The 20,818-nt window shown below is 41.3% G+C and overlaps 1 protein-coding gene across 1 annotated transcript; it reads left to right on the forward strand.

Annotated features, from left to right (window-relative positions):
* The first annotated feature begins 674 nt into the window (after nt 1-674).
* On the forward strand, nt 675-17,921 carry LOC121324407 (synaptojanin-2-binding protein-like). Its single transcript, XM_041266242.1, has 4 exons — nt 675-875; nt 4,822-4,958; nt 7,514-7,609; nt 12,442-17,921. Exons 1-4 carry the CDS (start codon nt 785-787, stop codon nt 12,586-12,588), a joined length of 471 nt encoding a protein of 156 aa, XP_041122176.1. The 5' UTR covers nt 675-784; the 3' UTR covers nt 12,589-17,921.
* The last annotated feature ends 2,897 nt before the right edge of the window (nt 17,922-20,818 follow it).

Raw genomic sequence — 20,818 nt, forward strand, 5'->3', positions numbered from 1 at the left:
AACATTATATACGTCTGACTGGGTCCCGCAATATGACTGTTGATTTAGAAGTGGAGTGGGCATTTATTCTGGGGACACTTTAAAGTAATCACAAATCAATAACACTCCTGCTTTCCAGAAGACTTCCTTGGGTACCCTGGTCTTGCAAGAGGGGTTCATGTGCTCAGTGCCCCTTAATCACTGCAAGTTAACAGCCCAGCCGTTTATTACCTTACGTTAGAGTCATTTAAAAATAAAACAAACAGTCGTATGCATTATGGGTTTAATAATTTATTCGGTTTAACTTCCTAGACCATGTCTCGTTTTTAAAATGTTTATCTTGCCTCCAGCCTCCAGCTAAGCCTTTTAAGTTGCTCCCAATTGTGTCTTGATAAATTAACACTGCTATTTATATAAACGATATAGTAATCACTGATCTCATGTTTCTGACCTGCCTTTTGTACATTTAACATGTTTTGGTCAAATAGCAATTAAATGTTTATATATATATATATATATATATATATATATATATATATATATATATATATATATATATATATATATATATATCTTGAAACTGTGTGGGAGGCATACTGTAACCGTTCACTGATTTATCTCTCTCTGTCTCACACAAACACTCATTTTCTATTTACTACGGGAGCTGTAGTTCCGTCTCCTGCTGTGAAGATATCATCTCCCAGCAGCCCACGCGAGGCGAGGGTTCCATGAATGATAGTTCACCTTCAGCGGCTCAGTTGGGTGATACAAAAAAAAAAATATATACATTTAGTGTATACATCATATGGACTGTGTTGATTTTACAGCCGATATGAACGGCAGAATGCACAATGCTACCCCTGAGCTGGAGATCTGTCTGAAAAGGGGACCATCCGGTAAGGAAGCGTGAAAGTTTTTCGGCGGCTGTGGGATTTGTATTGCCCTGAAACTGGGGAGACGATGAGATGTAGAGAGCGCAGGCTCGGGCCTCTGGCGTGAAAGCTGTTCCACTTACTTGACTCTATTATATTGTGTCGGTATTTGCTGTTCTTATTAGGCAAAAAAACATAAACAAAACAGTGCTGGATATGCATTACCGGCAACGGGGCTGAATGTTGAATAGTGAAGTTGCGTTCAATTTTAGTTTGACGTTGAAACTGTTATTTATTGTAGTTTGGCAATGCGCTTTAAAATAACTTCGCAGTTAATAAGCTTGAATAAAAAAAAAAAAAATCATAATTAGCTGTTTATGTGTACTTTATTCTCAGGTAGCTAGCGGGAGCAAAGTGCTGGCTGCAGCCCTGCCCTCTCTAATCGCCGAAAACAATACAGGTGAAGTGCTAATGGCATGAGAATGTGTGCATTTATTGCAGTGACACAGCGTGTTACAAACGCAGCGTTTAGTGTGCAACGTGGATGGATTTCATAATTGCAACTCCTGGAAGTGCATAATCTCGAGATGCCTGTACTTCGGAACTGCAGCCTCCGTTTGCACAACCCCGAGGTGCCGTATTCCTGCACTCACTTTGCTTCCTTCGTCCGTTCCCATCAGAGGAAAGGACCCAGGGAAGGGACGAGGGCGTGGCTTCAATCGAGTGACCGCTGTGATGTCAGCGATTTGTCGTTAAACGTAGTAAGCGAGATCTTTGCATTTTACTATGTACATTAAAAAAATAAATAAAATAACATCAATAACTTAATGCTGAAGACTTTAGATTTCCACGTGAACAAAATTTGTACTTTAATAGTTATCAAACACATTGCTTGGTATTTCTTTCCTCTCAGAAATGTGGTAAGGAGATTTGGTTAATTAAATTAAATCTGATATCCCAGAAACTCTAGCTGACATACTGCTTTGTCTTTAAATTCAAACTAGTGCAATACTACTTAGTGGTAAATAAATATAATAGATTTTCAACTGAATCTGTCTATAGATCTGAAATATTTTCAAGTCTGTCAAGCAGAGATGACTTTTTCATAACTGTCGTGGCTTGTGTATCGTCTCACCCCTAATATTTACAGTGCCGAGAAAAAGTTTATGAGCCGCAATGATAATTATGGAAATTCCATAGTTTTACTATGATAGCCGCCTTGAATCAAAACCAGCCTCTTCTTAAATATCCAACAGGGTATATATGAACCAATTCCATGTCTTTTGAAACAAAATGATGTATGCATTGGACAAACAACGAGTAATTAAGATTCAGGGTATGTGAAAAAGTAAGTGAACACCTGGTTTTATCAGCTCAATTAAGGACATAATCAGAATCAACAGTTACAGGAAACACTTAGTTGAAGTCATTGCTGCTCAAGGGGGTGCCACCAGTTACTGAATCTAAAGGTTCACATACTTTTTCACACATGGATATTGAATGTTGAATCATTTGTGGATAAATAAATGTTGAAAATGTATCATGTTTTTGTGTCATTTGTTTAATCAGGTTATCTTTATCTATTATTAGGACTTGGATTAAGATCTAATAAAATTTTAGGTTTTGAAATAATGTGAAAATCCTAAGGGGTTCACAAGCTTTGCCTTGGCACTGTGTGTGTGTGTATATATTAATGGTACAGGCAGATTAATGGTACAGTACAGCTCCTGTGGTTAAGAAATTACTGTAACTTTTCAGAATATTTTTTAAGTGACCTTGATATAAAGAGTTTGTTTGTGATTTTTGCTAACATCTGTTTGAAGGGTTTCCAGACTGAACGAAGTCAGCTGCAGTGTGTAATTACCTGTGCTGGTTTATTTTATATTTATTTTATTGGCTCCCTCAGGGACTCTGAATTTAGTACTTTAATTGGCGAAGAGGCAACAAGCAGAGGAAGGAGGTGGTGTGGTCTAGTGGTTAGAGCTGAGGGACTGGGAGGCTGTGTGGTTATTGCTGAGGGACTAGGAGGCAGTGTGGTTATTGCTGAGGGACTGGGAGGCAGTGTGGTTATTGCTGAGGGACTGGGAGGCAGTGTGGTTAGAGCTGAGAGATTTGGAGGCAGTGCGGTCTAGTGGTTAGAGCTGAGGGACTGGGAGGCAGTATGGTCTAGTGGTTAGAGCTGAGAGACTGGGAGGGAGGCAGTGTAGTCCAGTGGTTAGAGCTGAGAGACTGGGAGGGAGGTAGAGTGGTCTATAGGTTCAGTTTTATCAGTTAGATGACAATGTTACGTTAAGTACGTGCCCTGTTAACTTGTATTGCACATAATTTATTATTTTATACAGTATAACAGGGTGTGCCTGTGTCATCTGTTTTTTATTATTATTTTTTTAAACCTAATTTAAAAGAAAAACCAAAATAGTGACATTTATGATTTACCGAATAATTAGGGTTGCATTGATCATGATTTTCTTGGCCGATCTCGATAGCCGATGGTTCTCTACTCATATCTGCCGATACTGATAGGATACAGATGATAAATACAGTGCAGGTAAACTACTAGAACAAGATGTAGGGCCTATATTTAAACTGTTTTATAATTGTAATTGTTAAAAAATGAATCTATCATGTACTTATTGTATTTATGTCAGAAATGAACAGGTATTGTTTACTTGTTGTATTTACTTCAGAAAATGAATACAAAGAAATTACATAATATTATATTGTGTGCTTGACAGAAATTTATACATTTGCTTTACAACAGTCACACAAAAATAAGTTTGCATTTGTTCAAATAACAACACTTAAGTAGAAAAACATATATAATGTGACATTAACTTTTATAGCCACTTGCTGTCAAGCATTGTGTACCTAAAACTTGTACCTATACTGTACTGCAGAAAATAAATGTAGCCTACACAATGTAGCTCAACTACAACAACTTTATTGTAGTTTTTCCTTATCGGAGCCATGCCGATTGGTTACCGATTATCTGTGCATCCCTAACAATAGGTGGTTTGCAGTTAATTAAAAGAATAGAATTCAATCAAGGGGTTCTGTGCCTTTGAAAAACCAGGAGAGCATTGAAAGAAAGGCAAGTTTGGCATTGCAAAGAGCATGTTTTTAATAGATTGACCTGGGAGTGAGGTGCACCGGAATTGTCATACAAGTTAAACTTGGCTCATGGCTCCCCAGTGACTCAACTAGGACACAGCTGGTTGGAGTGCAGTGTGAGTGAGGTTCACATGCTGCAGTGTGAGTGGGGTTCGCATGCTGCAGCGCAGTGTGAGTGGGGTTCGCATGCTGCAGTGCAGTGTGAGTGGGGTTCGCATGCCGCAGTGCAATGTGAGTGGGGTTCGCATGCCGCAGTGCAGTGTGAGTGGGGTTCGCATGCCGCAGTACAGTGTGAGTGGGGTTCGCATGCCGCAGTGCAGTGTGAGCGGGGCTCGCATGCCTGAGTGCAGTGTGAGTGGGGTTCGCATGCTGCAGTGCAGTGTGAGCGGGGTTCGCATGCTGCAGTGCAGTGTGAGCGGGGTTCGCATGCTGCAGTGCAGTGTGAGCGGGGTTCGCATGCTGCAGTGCAGTGTGAGCGGGGTTCGCATGCTGCAGTGCAGTGTGAGCGGGGTTCATGTGCTGCAGTACAGTATGAATTGCATGTCTTGACCAGTAGCTCGGGTGGGGTCACTTCATGGCTCTTCAGGTGTAGATGAGACAGGCTGGGCTCTTGCTAGTAGTTTTGCTGATCTCTGGTATACAGTAGGTTTGAGGAGAGATAAGAGACGATTGATTTGGCAGTATGAGGGGACAGCTACTGATGATCAGTTCTTCTGAGTAGTAATTGCTTTGCAACGTTTGAGGTGATGTTCGAAAACGTGAATTTCAAACAGGGTTTATTGATCACACTTTTTAAAAATGTATCAGAAAAGATCAATAAATAAACGTCTGACCCAAGTCTTCATGCTTGTGTCCTCAGGCCTGGGGTTCAACATTGTTGGGGGAACAGACCAGCAGTACATCTCCAATGACAGTGGCATCTACGTCACCAAAATCAAGGAGCAGGGGGCAGCAGCACTGGATGGGCGGCTCCAGGAGGGGGACCGGATCCTGGCGGTGAGTGCGGGGCCTGGGGAGGGGAGGGGAGGGCTCTCTGGGTGGAGAGCAGTGCTGGAAATATTAGAACATTGCGTTCATTAGTGAACTTAAAAGCCCGGATCATTTAGAAATTAATAATTTGCTAGTGAGCAAGGTCTGATGGCCACTACAAATAGCCAGTGCAGTATCACTCAACTTTTATAAATACTAAGTTCAGAATAATACAAATAATTGTAAAAGCGTGTGTGAGTAATGTTCCAAAGCTCTTGAAATTACTTGGCACTTTGCAGAATACATTTCAAGTCAAAAAGTTTGAGTACACCTGCTTGAAACTAGGTTTTTCATGATTATCTATGCTTTTAACTGTATAAACTTGTCTATAAACACTTAATATTTCATTATATGATACATGTACTGATATAAGCTGATAATCATAAGTGAATTGCAGTCAAAAGTTAAATTTTTAAATGCCAATGTAAATCTTGTCAATTTCAATGAAATGGTCACCCAAAGCAGGGGATTTCATTCTGAAGCCCAAGTCAGTTAAAAGTCTGAAATGTGTATAACACAGTGTTAGAACACTGGCCTAAGTATAAAAGTGTCTTTGTTAGATGTTCTCTGAGTTAACTAACATGTTACCTAATTAACCTTTTGTCACCAATTATTGTTAACAGGTGAGGGTCCATGATTACTATAAATAGCATAGGCACAAGTTTGTCATTCCTGAATGTAAGGGAGCAGAAAATGGCAAAATACGCTCAGTTAAGCAAAGTAAAATTCTGTAATTACTTTAAGAAATGAAGGTCAATCTTTAAGACAAATCGCAAGAACTTTACAAGTGTCTGTAACTGCTGTGGCCAAGACCATCAAATGTTTTGAAGAAACGGGCACTCATGAGGACCAAACCAGATCAGGCAGGCCAAGGGTGACCTCAGAATCAGAGAACAAGTTAACTCGAGTCTGCAAAACCGGTGATTTAACTGCCCCTGAAATACAAGCTCAGCTAAATGCTACTAGAAGTACAGATGTTTCAACATCAACTGTTCAGAGGAGATTGCGTGAAGCTGGCCTAACTGGGAGAATTGCTGCAAAGAAACCATTGCTAAGAGTGCAGAATAAGAGGAGAGATTTGCCTAGGCCAAAAAACACAGAAACTGGACGTTTGAGGAGTGGAAGTCGGTCTTATGCACCGATGAGTCAAAATTTGAAATATTTGGGTCCAACCACCAAGTATTTGTAAGATGCAGCGAGGGTGAGCGCATGAGTTCTGCATGTGTGGTTCCCACTGTCAGGCATGGAGGAGGCAGTGTCATGGTCTGGGGTTGCTTTGCTGCTGACAGAGTTGGTGATCTTTACTAAGTTCATGGCAAGCTCAACCAGCATGGCTATCATAACATACTTCAGAAAAATGCCATTTAATTACGGCCTGAAACACACCTCAAAGTTGTGCAAGAACTATCTGGCGAAGAAGGAAAGTGAAGGACAACTCAATCTAATGACCTGGCCTGCCCAGTCTCCAGACCTCAATCCCATAGAACTTGTATGGGACGAACTGGACAGAAGAGTCAAAGCAAAGCTACCCACAAGTGCCCTACATCTCTAAGAATTGCAGCAGAAGAGCTGGGAAGACATGTCGGGTGATTTCCTACTGAAACTTGTTAATTAAATGCCTCATGTTTGTGAGGCTTTTATTAAGGCTAAGGGTGGCTATTTTGAGGAATCCAAGATTTAGAGACAATTTTCAATTTTCTTGAACATTGCTTTGATACTCCTTATGTTTTGTTTTGTATATTGTAACATGTGTTTTCATTTTCAAGTATTTACAGAAACGTATGCGACGTAAAACATTATGTTTGTGTTATGTAAACTAACTAGTTTCCAGCAAGTGTATTCAAACTTTTGACTGACACTGTGTGTGTGTGTGTGTGTGTGTGTGTGTGTGTGTGTGTGTATATAAATATATTTTTTTTTTTTTTTTTTTTTTTTCAAAGTTGAGGGACAATGGCAATTGAATAGCTTTCCCTCATATCTCTGCAAGCACACCTCAATCCTGACCTGAACATCCCCTGCCAGTCCTGCGCCTCTCTCAAGCAGAGACTGACCTTCTTGGTGTGACATAAACTAATGTCAACAGGGGGCTAAACTGAGAACACCAAACCATGCTGGGGAATGCAAGTTCAAGACATGTATAATAATAGACCCTTGATATTTCCTGTTCAAATAAGCCCAGGGTCACTCTTTGGTCCATGTTGCAAAAATCCATAGAAAAGTTATTTAAGACTTCTGTTGTGTAGCAGTTTGAGCCATTCCAGGCTTTCCTGTCAGTCTTAACTTTTTAGTTACCTTTTGAAAAGGTGCATGCTGTGTTTAATAAGCTGGTATGCAAAGGGTCTTATAGCCTATCCACACTACTTGAATAATGCACAATCAAAACGCCATTCACTGCATTCCTGCCTAAGTTTTCCAAACGGAAAAGTCATGCGTTATTTAGGCAGTGTGCATCGGGTACTGAATGATCCCCAGTACAGTGGCAGATGCTTGTCTGTGTAACAGCGTTCCTCCCCTGTCTGCAGATCAATGGGTGTGAGCTGCGGAACCTGTCCCACCAGGAGGCTGTGGAGCTCTTCAGGACGGCCGGGGAGGATGTGAGGCTCCGGGTGCTGCAGGGGGTGGGTATCAGAGGAGACTGGAACAAAAAGGAAATGTGCAGCGCTCCCCCTTTATAACACTGTAGCGTTTGTACAGAGCTCCCCTTTATAACACTAGCATTGGTACAGAGCTCACCTTTATAACACTAGCATTGGTACAGAGCTCCCCTTTATAACAATGTAGTATTGGTAGAGCTCCCCTTTATGACACTGTAGTCAAAATCCATGGTTGTAAGACTGTGCTATTTGTGTTCTGCCTTATAACTAGAATACTAGTGCTAGTGGAATGGCACTGTGGGGAAAATGAGAGGCCTGACCATGCTGCTGTATAGCCATGCTGCTGTTTAGCCTGTTGCGCGGTAGAAAGGACCTCTTTATAAAGAGGAGCAGTATATCTAAAAGCCTTGGTAATCACTCCGTTAAGACTTTGGGGTTGATTGGATCATTTCACATCACCAGGGAATTCACTTGGATTACATCGATTATTTATTGGCAGGGGATACTCTAAAATCCAGCAGTGGTTTATCCCAGTGGGGTTACACTTCGACTTCAGAATCGCAAACCAAGGCTTTCCAGATGCATTTCCTTATTTCTTATTATCCACGGTTTACTTCTTTCTTAATGTTCCCTGCCGCCTATCCACTGCAAAGTGGACACAATGGAAGCTTGAGCAGCTTTCACTGGTTGAGGTTAACTATTTTCATTTGTGCCTGTCGCAGTATTCTGTGACTGCGGTGAAACTGGCAGCAGTATGCACTGGCACTCTGAAACATGCTCACCAGTTTATTATGCTGTGCAACTGTGAATGTGCTGTATTCAGCTTTTCTGTAACAATAATTGGTGTCCCTTCTGTTTGGAGAGTCCTTTCAAGTGCTGCTTAATCCAAATAGTTTCCAGATCACTCTGTGCCAGCTAGACTAGATTGTGGTTTGAATCCCACCACCCTTTCCTCCATTCAGCTCATCACCAAGACACATTCTCTCCCTGCAGGAACAGGAGATTATAAATACTGAATTTTAATGATTTCTCCTGCAACATCATTGACAGCAAACACCGCGTTCTCCTGATTCACCCTGGGCAGGTACCTGATGTAACAAATCACAGTGCAGAGCTGGCACTCAGTTCAAAACAATTAGTAAATAACTGTGGGACACTCTGCAATCTTTGTTTTCAGCGCAAAGCTTTCAAAGAGGTGGAAAGAAGCACCTGCAACATTATCACTGTGCTGAAGAGATTGAACTGAATGGACATTTTCTAAATATAGCACAATGTAGCAGGAGCTGTTTCTGAGATGCCTTAGACTGTGTAGTCTGAAGATCTTGCATCACTGTTACAAAGAAGAGCAGCGTGAGTTGAGATTGTATTAATAAAAATCTACATTCACAGCGGTGACCTGGGGGATTGTTCAAGGGGAGGGGGTTTAGCCAGGCCAGAGTTCATTGACTGGGTTTGGGATTTTGCTTGAAGAGCACTGGGGTCACGAGAGAGCCGTGGATGTGCAATATCGGGTTTAGATTGATTGTAACCTTGAGGGCTGATCATGCAAGGTGTGCTTGAAGCCTGATCCAGGATCAGATTCTATACAGGGACTGAAATCTACATTTGAAAATTGAATTGCAGACAAGGTTTTTTTTTTTTTTTGTTGTGCTTTTCATGTAAAGTGACCCCGGATCAGCCCTGAAGAGCAGACGACAGAGCTCGGAGGGGATTGTGGCTTCTAATGAGCCACCAGCATCAGAGCTCCTGATTCTCCAAGTACAGCGCTCCCTCGTTCTTTCACAGACTCCCTGAATTCACGGTTAGGTCATGTTGACAGTAAACTGTACACATGCTAACTTTACTGTGCAGGGGCCCTTCCCTAAATCACTGCTTTCAGTATTTCACATTGTTTTCATGTGTAAGTCGTATTGCGAAATAACAAGGAAGCCCTGTGCTGACCAGATCATCCTGCTTGAGAGGTGATGAGATCAGTCTTCAAGGTGGTTCCTTGTGCTGACCAGGTCACCCTGCTTGAGAGGTGATGAGATCAGTCTTCAAGGTGGTTCCTTGTGCTGACCAGGTCACCCTGCTTGAGAGGTGATGAGATCAGACTTCAAGGTGGTTCCTTGTGCTGACCAGGTCACCCTGCTTGAGAGGTGATGAGATCAGTCTTCAAGGTGGTTCCCTGTGCTGACCAGGTCACCCTGCTTGAGAGGTGATGAGATCAGTCTTCAGGGTGGTTCCCTGGGCTGAGCTGCTTATGCTCTGCTCCCTGTGTTTTGTGTTTTGTTGTCTCTGTGTTTTGTTTCTTGTTTGGTAAAGTGACTTCAAAACAGACCATGTAGAGAATTGAAAGTGAAACGGATCGACTAGCATGTTACTTCTTGTCCTGCAGTTTAACAACACTGCATATTAAGTAAATGCACCAAGATCATTTCTCATGATGGGTTTGATCGATTTGCCGGCAGCTGACCCTGTCTGTAATGGGAATCCGCATGTCGGGCGTCTCTCATTGTGGTAGAGCTGTCAAGTTGTTTGGGAGAGTGAACAGCAAAGGAAACCTGCCCAAACTGTGCAAAATTAAATGTTTCATCATTTATTTAAAACATGTACAATTCATGTACATTGTAACGATGTCTTCAACCATTCTAAATGTGTTCTGTTGCTCAAATAATGAGATCACTGTACCAGTCTTCTCTCCAGTTAACTGTTTTATGTGCATTTGTATTCTAGGGTGTAATTGTTTTGATGTGTGTTTTATTTATTCATTCATTTATCTGAAACTCTTATGTCTGGATGTTTTGAGATCTTGCCTGTACAACATTATAAATTAGATATTTGATCTCAATGGATTACTGGTAAAATAAATAGATGCTAAAATTACATTGTATAGCTATCCTAGTTTCACGGGACGGAATTAGTACCAATGTCGTCCTTGATGAAGTTTAGCCACAGGGCATTCCAGCTTCCCTGGAGCAGATTCTGGATCCCCTGTTCTGTGGGTGATGATGCAGAAACCACATGTGATAAAGACAAGGGTTCCAGAGCATGGACCTGCTAAAAAAGAGCTGTGAGATGGATCCCATTCTAATTGCCTTATTGATATCAATGTTGGGGGTAACCTGGCCTAGGCTTGTCTCAAAGGCTTTCCCGCAAGAGGGTTAACCCTTAGCGGTCCATTTATTCAGCGCCTGTCAGGCGCGTCGGGTCCAATTTATTTTCACACGCGCTGTTTATTTTAAATGCACTGTTTTTTTTTCAGTGTAAAACAGGTTTAAAGGCACTGAATTGCAAAAGGACACTCAGTACTGTAACTCCAGCCAAGCCCCAACCCTTGTTCACTGTATTTTTCACATACCTCTTTATAGTCGTGCATACTGATAAATCCTCTCCTGATCACTCGTTTTATCAACAAATTTCTCAATAATTCAATCCAAGTCATTATTTTATTACTGTAACATCTCAAAAAGCTCAGCAAATGTTTGTGATATTCTTTGAGCGCTGGATGCAGAAGCCGCTGTCTCCTTTGTTTGTCCATGTTGTCTCTCTGGTGCATGGGGCTTTCAGATATGCCCTTTTTTTCTTTTTTTGGCTCCTATCTGACTCACTCGACCATTGAAAGGTTTTCTTGGCTTTTTCCAGAAAAAAAACGACCAGAGACCTGTGCTCGACGTCTTTTTGATGATATCGGACTGGAAAGGGAAAATGTCGGACCTGGTCCGAAATAGGACCTCAAAGAGTTAACAGTTGACAATTGAAACATGTTCCAAGTGCTAAACGTTTAGAATTGACCGTTACCACTGTCACAGATACGCGTGTCAAATGTAGGGTTTGCACTAAGTGTACAGTGTAAGCTTGTGTATTCCATATGAAGTCTTTTCAGGGTACACATTGTACACGTGTAGTGTCGCTCACAATAACATTGCAGTTGCACTGGAGGGCTTCTCCTGATGGCTTTTCTGATTGGTTACAAGAATTTACACTGTAATAAAATGCTTAAACAAGTTTAATCCTGAAGTTTAAATGTGTATAAAATGTAATTTAATGTGACGTACGTACTTTCCAACTAAAAATAATGAACTTGTAATTGACATGAGGGGTGATGAATAGGGCTGGGTTTCTTTTTATGGTTAGAAAATTGCTTATTCACGGCATTTCACAGTCCAAATTTAAGCAGTATTTATTAAAGCAGAAAAACTAGCGTTGTCACATTCATAATGGATCATTTTCTTTGGAAGGGTTATACAAGAAATGTTCTTATTCCGTAAATATTTAAATGTTTATCTGAAAAACAGTAAATGCTAAATTGTAGAATATTTAGTTTGTGTCCTTTTTAAAAGACATTCTATTTTCGTCATCGGTGAATAATTATCAAGCAAAAGAAAAACATAAATAAATGTAAAAATAACAACACACACGTGAAAAGACCCTTTCTTGTACTGGACAGTAAGACCCTCCAGGGCAGTATTGAGCAATACCGCACTGCCCAAGGGTGTAATGAGGCTGACGCTGCTGGTGGAGGGCTTTATACTGTCTGAAGGTCTGGTATTGCCCAGTACTGCTCGTCCTGGAGCGTCTTAATGCACTTAGAAAATGGGAAACTGTGAGGGGAAAAAAAAAAATTGTCACTGATGAGTAGGTGGCTCAAGGATATCTGTCCAGGTGAAAAGTCCCTTATGTCGGTACTTTTTATTTCCTGGTCATCAATTGAAAGCTAATATAACCCCCAGCCAAGAGTACTAGCCAATGAGATGCCAGGAAATAAAAAGGCCAGTTTTTCTAATAAAAATCCAGCCTTTCTGATGACCCTCTGTGTGATTCCCCTGCGCGGTCCTTGTTCGGGTGCTGACTGCCTGTGTGTTTTGTTTCCGCAGCACTCCACTCAGATGAACGGTCCGGCGGGGTCGAGGGGCAGGGCCGAGGCGCCCATCCCTCTGCTCGGAGTCCTGGCTGTATCGGGAGCGCTGGCGCTCGCAGTGATCGTGTACTTCAGATTCCGTCACCGGATCGGCATGCGTTGAAACACAGCGTCACCATTTATTATTTGATTCCATTATTATTATTGTAATGTTGTTGTTTTTTATTTCTTTAATTTCTTCTTTAAAGAAAACCAGACTGATTGATTTAATTTTTCCCCACACCATTTCACTGATATGTTTTATTGTGAATTTAGGTTTTGAAGCAAGAAGTTTGAAATGTACTTGCATGATTAGTACCAGCCAAATGAGAGGGTATGTAAACTGAAGATGTATTTAAATAACGGGTATCATCTTTAAGAATGTTAAGAATTTAAGTTTGAACACGGACAGTAGCTTTAACAGAGAAGGAAAGCAAGAGCTGCTTAATGAATTTAAGTGCCCGCTGCTTCTGCCACTATGGCTCCCTTTACCCTGTGTGGAAGCAGTTCTGTGGCCACTTATTTCCTTAGCCAGCTCACCCATGTGTTTTCTGTTGCATTTATACAGCAAGGGTTGGAACCCAGCACATTGCAATGCTTTTTTTTTTTTTTTCTTTAAATGCTTTCATTTTTGTGAATGTAGTGGTCATGAACGGTCAGGAACAGTGATAGTAGCTGCACGCGGGCACCATGAGAGCTTCCTCACAGCTCTGCAAGCCCCCTGCCTGCCATTCAGTGCTGGACCCCCCTCTAGCCCTGACTGCCAAATGTGCTGTTTCCTAATGTGGAATACACATGTCCTCTGAAAGTTGAGAGACTGAAACTGAATCAGGCTGCTACACCACCTAGCCACCATGGCATTGACAGATGCCAGTAGCTTTGCAGGTTGACCCTTCGCCTGTGAACCGATCCCGGGGTTGAATGCACCCGCTATGACAAGCTGGCATGCAAACCTCTAACACTTCAGCAATATGGTGGTGCTCAACTGTACCATGCAAGCTAAAAAGCATGTAGTCCCAGTGCTGTGTTCAAAACCCACATACATACAACACAAAATGTTTGAATCAAGGGAAGTGCTGCACTGGAGACAGTATTGCCATGCAGCATAGTAACCCCAGATTTCACTGTGTAGCAGGGAATGAAGTCACTGGCTTTTCCACAAGTTCTGAGAATATCAAATTTTTTTAAATTACATTTTTTGTATTATTGTTTCTCATAAAGGGGTGATATCCAATGCTTAAAAATGTATTTGCTTTACACGTTGGCGGTTAGAATATTCGTACGGGCCCCTTCTGTTGTGGTGAGATTGTTTGTTTGCCTGCTTTTTTTAAAATGCAAAGAACCAATAGAGGTAACTGAAACAATGAAATGTCTGGTTGCTTGAAACACATGTCAGTAACCTACATGTTGTATCTGTAAAGTTAAAACTAGACTATCATTTAGCATGAAGAAATATATCACCATGGCCTGCATTCACTGTACATGCATGGATTCTTTTTATAGCCTATCCATCACGATTAGAATAGCAGATCTCTAGATAGCTGTAAAAAAAAACAGAAATGTGACAGGCAGGGATGGATATCCACCGCCTGCAAGAAATAATAGCAGCTAAGAAAATGGATTTCAAAGCACTGGCTAGCACGCCTTTTTGAAGATGATTTTTATTTTGTTTTAGTTTTAAGTCCGCAACTTTTGTGTTTTTAATTTTTTTGTTTTTTTCATTTTTGTTTTTAGTGCATTTATAGCTGATCTACATCATGCCACAAAAACAAAGCCTTAGAATTAGATTTGAATAAGCTCCTGCCTTAATATAAGACAGAGACCTTATCGGAGCTGAGAGAGCTGTAGAAAGAGAATCGTGGTGGATGTAGTTAGAAATCATGACATCTGTACAAGCCAATGGGAGAACTGTTTAAATGCGCATGGCACGGTGCATGTGTGTGTGTGTGTGTGTGTGTGTGTTAGTATCCACTGTGTCTCCATGTTTAATATAGACTCATGATTTGCTTTGTAGGCTGTATACAGACCCTGTTCCGGTGCTGCACACACGAGACAGTGCTAGTGCACTGCTGTTCTGTAGAATCAGGTAGAACTACAGTACAGCAATACTGTCTGTATCTGATCAAGGTGCACCATAGCAGCTTTTTATCAAAGGCAGGGTTGGTGTAGAGAACAGTCTTTGTCCTGGCACTCGCTGTGAATATCTAAACCCTTACCCACTGTTCCATTGTATATAGTACTTTATGAAGTGGGTGATAACAATGATATCGGGGGGGGGGGGGGGGGGGGGGGTGGTTATTGATTCACCGTGCAGAGATTGTGTTTTTGCTTCCAGGATCATGTTGCATGATCAATCAAAGTGATGAGAATTGTCTTGGCCGTAGAAACCTTTTAAACCCAAGCCTGTCCTCAGTATTTGGATTTAGCTTACTTGTGAAGCTCACGTTAAATAATATTTAAATATTGATATGATCTGAAAGAACACGCATGGAGATAGTGACCGCACAGAATATTAGGACTTGCCAAATCCTAATTGCTTGCATGGAATAAATGACACTGTGTTTTATAAACGCTACGCTTGCCTATTACTTTGTTGGTTATGCACTGATGCTAGTTTAGCAATGTACTGCATAGCAAGGTCTCTTCACCTGTACTTTGGGACCTGCTATAAAGCAGCGAGGACAGGTTAAGGTTTTCGGCTGAGCAATTGCACAGCACCCATAATGTACTGACATCCTCAAAGCACAAACGCAAAGGATATTCTCAAAGCATTTATCACCAATATTTTGTAAAATGAACTAGGAAGAATTGTGCATGCTATTGAAAGTGATGCTTGTACCAAAGCTGTGTGTGCATGTCGCATGCTTTGTGGTGGATGGGCCAGTTAACTGACCCTCCACTTGTTTTGTTTGACAATCCCTGTTTGTAACCCTTCCTCTCCCAAAATGTATGGATTATATGTATTGTAACATCTTTCTGTTTTCACAGTCCTGAAGGACCACATGCATCTCTCTGAGCTGTCTTTATTTGTTGTTGTCCAAACCCGATTCTGTTGATTAGAAAGTTCACTGCACTCTGTCTCTGTGCTGTTTGCAATGATTGCCTTCCCCTCTCTCTGCACAGTAATACCAAGGCTTCATGAAGCAGGTTTGTCATTAAATACAGAGCTTTCCTGCAAGTCATTTTCTACCCAAGCGGAGTTCAATTTGTAAGCCTGTTTGTGCTGATCTGGGGCATGGACTGAACCGCATTGATCGTTGCATTTCATTAAGTTTAGAAATTAGGCTTTTTGCATATTTTTGAATTTGTACATTGTGTGTAGATTCATTTAGAATGGATGCGCTTGAACCTAAAAAATGATCTTGAGTGTTAATTTGACACCTTGTTTGTGACTTGTATAGTTATATAGTCATGATTACATAAAGCCTGGCTAATTTAATTCAGCTCAACATTCATAAGTGCTAGTTTTGCATCATAAGGACGGTACAGTGGCTCCAAAGATTAATCAGACACATTACCATCAATTCAGTATTCATGGTTCTACTGTATAAGCAGTGTAAATGACGCATTGTGCTAATGAACTCATTTGTGTCAAGCGCTTTACAGGGCAAGTGTACAAGTAACCGCAAGACTGCAGACGCAGGAAGCTACAGCTGGCAGAGAGAACAGTGCCATTTAAACCCAGTCGATCCAAACTATAAAACTGGAGTTAAACTTACGGACAGAGTCTGAATAACTGTTGGTGCAAAATTCTGAAGGATCACAAGCAAACTGAAAATTAAATGGTTTGCCAATTTGTGACAGGGCAGCTACCTTAAAAAACAATATGCATGTAATGCTGCTGTACAGAAAAAGCAGTATACTAGTCCCATAGCAATGAAAAGGTCATACATTGTACTACACGCACTGCCAGGGCTGTGAAATGGGTAAAATAACTGCTAAAATTTCCCAGCTAACTGGGGGAACTTTTGCATGCAGAGCAAAAGTACCAATTCTGGTACTCCTGGTGACATGAGGTACCCCACATAAAATAAAAGGAACCAATACTTATAAAATACTATAGTTAACTAAGAATGATTGCAAACACAATTCAGTGGTGTGTGTGTGTATATAAAATCTTACAAAGTCAGTACCTTTTGAAAAACATGATTTATTTTATAATTTAAAATAACAATATGTACTGGCCAGACCATTACCCCCACTAGTAAGTTCAAATGCATTCAATTCTGTGCATTTCTTGGTTAAACAAATGTAAGTAGATAAAACCAAGGCTTTAACCTACACTCCTTAGCTTCGATTCACATTAGACCAGAACCAGCTCACTGGCACCCATGCAAGCTGTTCCTCTGGGGCTCCAGCTCACTGGTCCTGTGCGAGCTGTTCCTCTGGGGCTCCAGCTCGCTGGTCCTGTGCAAGCTGTTGCTCTGGTGCTCCAGCTCACTGGTCCTATGCAAGCTTTTCCTCTGGGGCTCCAGCTCGCTGGTCCTGTGCGAGCTGTTCCTCTGGGGCTCCAGCTCACTGGTCCTGTGCGAGCTGTTCCTCTGGGGCTCCAGCTCGCTGGTCCTGTGCGAGCTGTTCCTTTTTTTTTTTTTTTTTTTTTTTACTTAAACATTGCTTAGGTTTATTTTATTGGACCAAGTTTAAAAGATCATGAATATAATTCACAGTAAACATGAAAGTATATTTGGTCCAAATATCAACCCCAGTGCAAAATAAAACAATGTAACTGCTGCTTTGTGGTGCCTAATTACTCCCTGTGCTGTAGGTCACACAGTTTGAAGCGAGACAGACAGACAGACCAGGAAGTTATTATTAGGTTGTTTAATAATATTTTGTAATTATAAAAATAACTTTTTGTTATTAAGTGTCTTTTTAATGTCACTAAAGAAAATTGCACCAGAAGCAGCTACTTGTCTTTAGTACTTTACAGATAGGGCGAGAAATATTTTTTCAAATGCTAACAAGGGTTAGGCTGGATTTAAAAGCACTGCTTTAAATAGTATACAGCTGATTAGGACTGTTTTTCTGTGTGCCTTTATTGCAGTTTAAGAGAAGTACTAAACTAAATTGGAATTTCAACATTACTCCAAAAGTTATGTATATATTAATATTATTATTGCTCAGAGGACCGAATGAAACTTCTGTGTATCATTTAGTGGAAGAAAACATGATGAGCCTTGAAAATGAGGTCTTCTGATTGGTCTGTGGGAACAGTGCAGAACGAACTGGAATTCCTGTGATCCACAATACCAGAGCACTGTGCTGGGGTGTGCCCTACGCCCCTGTTGATCGATAATCACATACTGTATGCAATGAAAGAGGATAAGAAGAACGATGATCAGAGTTGTAACCTGTCTTGTATGTTATTGGCTGTAAATCATGATTATTTTTTTAAATCCATTTTCTGTACAAAGCAAGGCTTTTTTTATTAAGAACAATCAATAAATATAAAGGTGAGTCTTTTGTTTATTTCTTTATTACAGTGTGGATGTTACTGAACATTAGTGTTTGAAGTGGCTGTTGCTAACAAAATCATCCATAACATTTCTCTGCCAGGCTTAGCCATTCGATATGCAGGTCTCCCACATGCATTTCTAAGCCACGCACAGCCATTCATTACAAGGGTCTCACGTGTGTAGTTTGGAAAGAAACATGTCAGTACAAACATGATCGCTGTCCCTACACAAGCTTACATTCCCGTCAGGGCAGTGACATTGTCCCCGCCTTTTCACTGGCTTCTTTCCTATCAATAGCAAATCGTCTGCTTCCCCTGAACTCATGTGCTCTGACCCAGAAGGCACTGCTTCAGTGAAATGACCCATGTGTGCTATGACGTGCTTCTTTTAAAACAGCACATTCTAGACGCATGTGGGCCTAGCTGATGGAAGTGTAAGATGACTGATTCATGGAATTGTTCTGTTAGCTACAATCACTTTAAGCTCACAAACATTGTGCCTGTGTAATTCTATTTGCTGTATAGGTCTCAGATGTAAAGAGTTGGCTGTATAGGTCTCAGATGTAAAGAGTTGGCTGTATAGGTCTCAGATGTAAAGAGTTGGCTGTATAGGTCTCAGATGTAAAGAGTTTGCTGTATAGGTCTCAGATGTAAAGAGTTGGCTGTATAGGTCTCAGATGTAAAGAGTTGGCTGTATAGGTCTCGGATGTAAAGTTTGCTATATCGATGTCGTGTACAGTTACAAGCTGCACATCTGAGACCTATGTAACAAATGGAAGTGCACAGCAGGCCAGGGTGATGGGATTATTTTGTTTTCTACACTAACTGTAACAAAGCACTGCTGAGCTGAGCAGACTGGCTCCCTAAGCAATAGCTCAGTATTGGTCATTTTTTTATAAGCTGGGTTCTGTAGTGATTTACAATTCGAATCTTAAAGAAGTGCTAACCAAGGATTTGAAAACAGTTTTATTACCTCAACAGCAGCATTATCAATACTTTCTTTTATTAGAATGAACTTCTTTGTTGCTTTAATATGTATTACCCAGAAATGTATAAAAGGATGCTAGAGGTGAAAAGCCGCTACAGCCAAAATATTTTAAGCACAACAAACTTCTGATAAGGAATATATTTGTTTTATATCATTTAAGAGTTTCTAATTAGAATGTCCAATTATGTCCCATCACCACAGCCCACCGGAAGAGAACTGAAGGACAGCGGGCATCCTCCGATCCCTCTACTAGTCGCTTCTTTACTCCCTGGAGCTCCACAGCGGATGTCTGAGAGTTAGTTACATCTGGAGGAGGAAGGCCAGCCTTGCAGGTGTCTGCCTGAGCTCACCAGGCCAGGCACATAGCGGTAGGGGCAGCTGTATCACTGTGAGGAGTAACAGAGCCAATGCAACACTCCCTGTGGAGTCCACAGCAAAGACTGATAACTTCACACCCTCAGACTCCCTCTGGGCACTATGCCTGTCCCAGGTGAGCCGCTAGAGGACGCCCGAAGTAGTGCTAACGTTGATAACGCTGATAAGGAGAAGTGATTATAAAGCATTGATTCGCATGCTGGGTCTATGGTAGGACCCGGCGTGACTGCAGACCCGAAAAAAAACTCCAAAGAGCAATAATCTTTTGAGAGTGAAACTGATTCTCTTCTCATTCAGAGCTCTGTAACCTAGCAACAGGAAATGAGTGTTCACGGGGGCCAGCGAAGGGAAAGACGGTTCATGCAATCGCAGCACCATCTTCATTTCCTATCACATCTCCTAACCCTTCCATCACCAGCTGAGCAAGTCTGACAGCAGATGTCACTTTGATCTGGGTTACAGGCTGTCTGCAGAACATGTCTGATGCTTGTAAAGAGTTTCTAGTCCAGTGGTTTGCACAGCAACAGCTGGAATACACCACTAGCCATTACAGCAAGCATGGTAGTAACTAGATAACTGTGGAGTACCGCTTGTGCTTGGGATGACTTCCTTGTGAAATGTATTTGTGTTTTTCCGACTTTATTACCTTTTTCTTGGTTTATTTTTTGTTGTTTTTATGTGTTGAGGCATCCTTTAAACCACATAACAGCACAGTTATCATAGCGCGCTCTGTACAGTAAACGGCACTATTAACCAGGGGGTCAGAATCCAGACACAGAGAAACCTGTCAGTCTGTCTGTTTCTGCCCCACACACACACATTTTTACATTCAGTGGATGTAGGTCATGCTGGACATGGTGGTCTGGTTTTTCATGATCCAGATTTTTCATTTACAGCTGTGTTGGGTGTATGTTACTGACATCCCTGTTAATCTGTAGAGTTCTCATAATCATGTCTATCTTCCAAGCACATGTGGTACACCGCAGTGTAACCCTTACCCTGCCCCTGCCCCACTCTTCTTCTGCTGGGTGAGAGAAATACGTCTGTAAGAAATCCCACTTGTGTTGTTTATTGAATCCTCTTGAAGCCAGGAGGAGGAGTGTGGCAGGCGTATTTAAAGGTTGGACCATATTCTGAGAGCTCTAGTGAGGGGTGCTTTAAACTGAGTTAATAAAGTCTCCAGGATGTGATGACTGCAACAGAAAAAGATACAAAGTGAATTTAAGTAGGAAGAATCCATTATTTCAATAAACAGCTTGATTTTCCTAGGCGACCCTGCCCCTCAGTAAGCCCTGTGTTTGTAATTTTCACATTGTGTCTTTGTTATCAGGTCCTCAGAAGAAGCAGGCTAGGATTGCAATCCTCCCTGAGCCACCCTTCAAGTATTTGTATGCAACACCATCATTCTACGAATCCTACCTGTTGTGGACGTCATTTCATTATATAGTCTGAAATGTCCAATTATGAAACACAAACACATTTTCATTTTAAATACTTGGTAGTAGACTGAGTTAAAGAAATACCTGTTTGCAAGCC

Source organism: Polyodon spathula, chromosome 12 (assembly GCF_017654505.1).
Source record: "Polyodon spathula isolate WHYD16114869_AA chromosome 12, ASM1765450v1, whole genome shotgun sequence".
Lineage (NCBI taxonomy): Eukaryota > Metazoa > Chordata > Actinopteri > Acipenseriformes > Polyodontidae > Polyodon > Polyodon spathula.

Coding starts and splice junctions, on each gene's coding strand:
- LOC121324407 (XM_041266242.1), top strand. CDS start 785: ATGGACTGTGTTGATTTTACAGCCGATATGAACGGCAGAATGCACAAT. Junction 876..4,821: donor TCTGAAAAGGGGACCATCCG/GTAAGGAAGCGT, acceptor TTGTGTCCTCAG/GCCTGGGGTTCAACATTGTT. Junction 7,610..12,441: donor GGCTCCGGGTGCTGCAGGGG/GTGGGTATCAGA, acceptor TTGTTTCCGCAG/CACTCCACTCAGATGAACGG.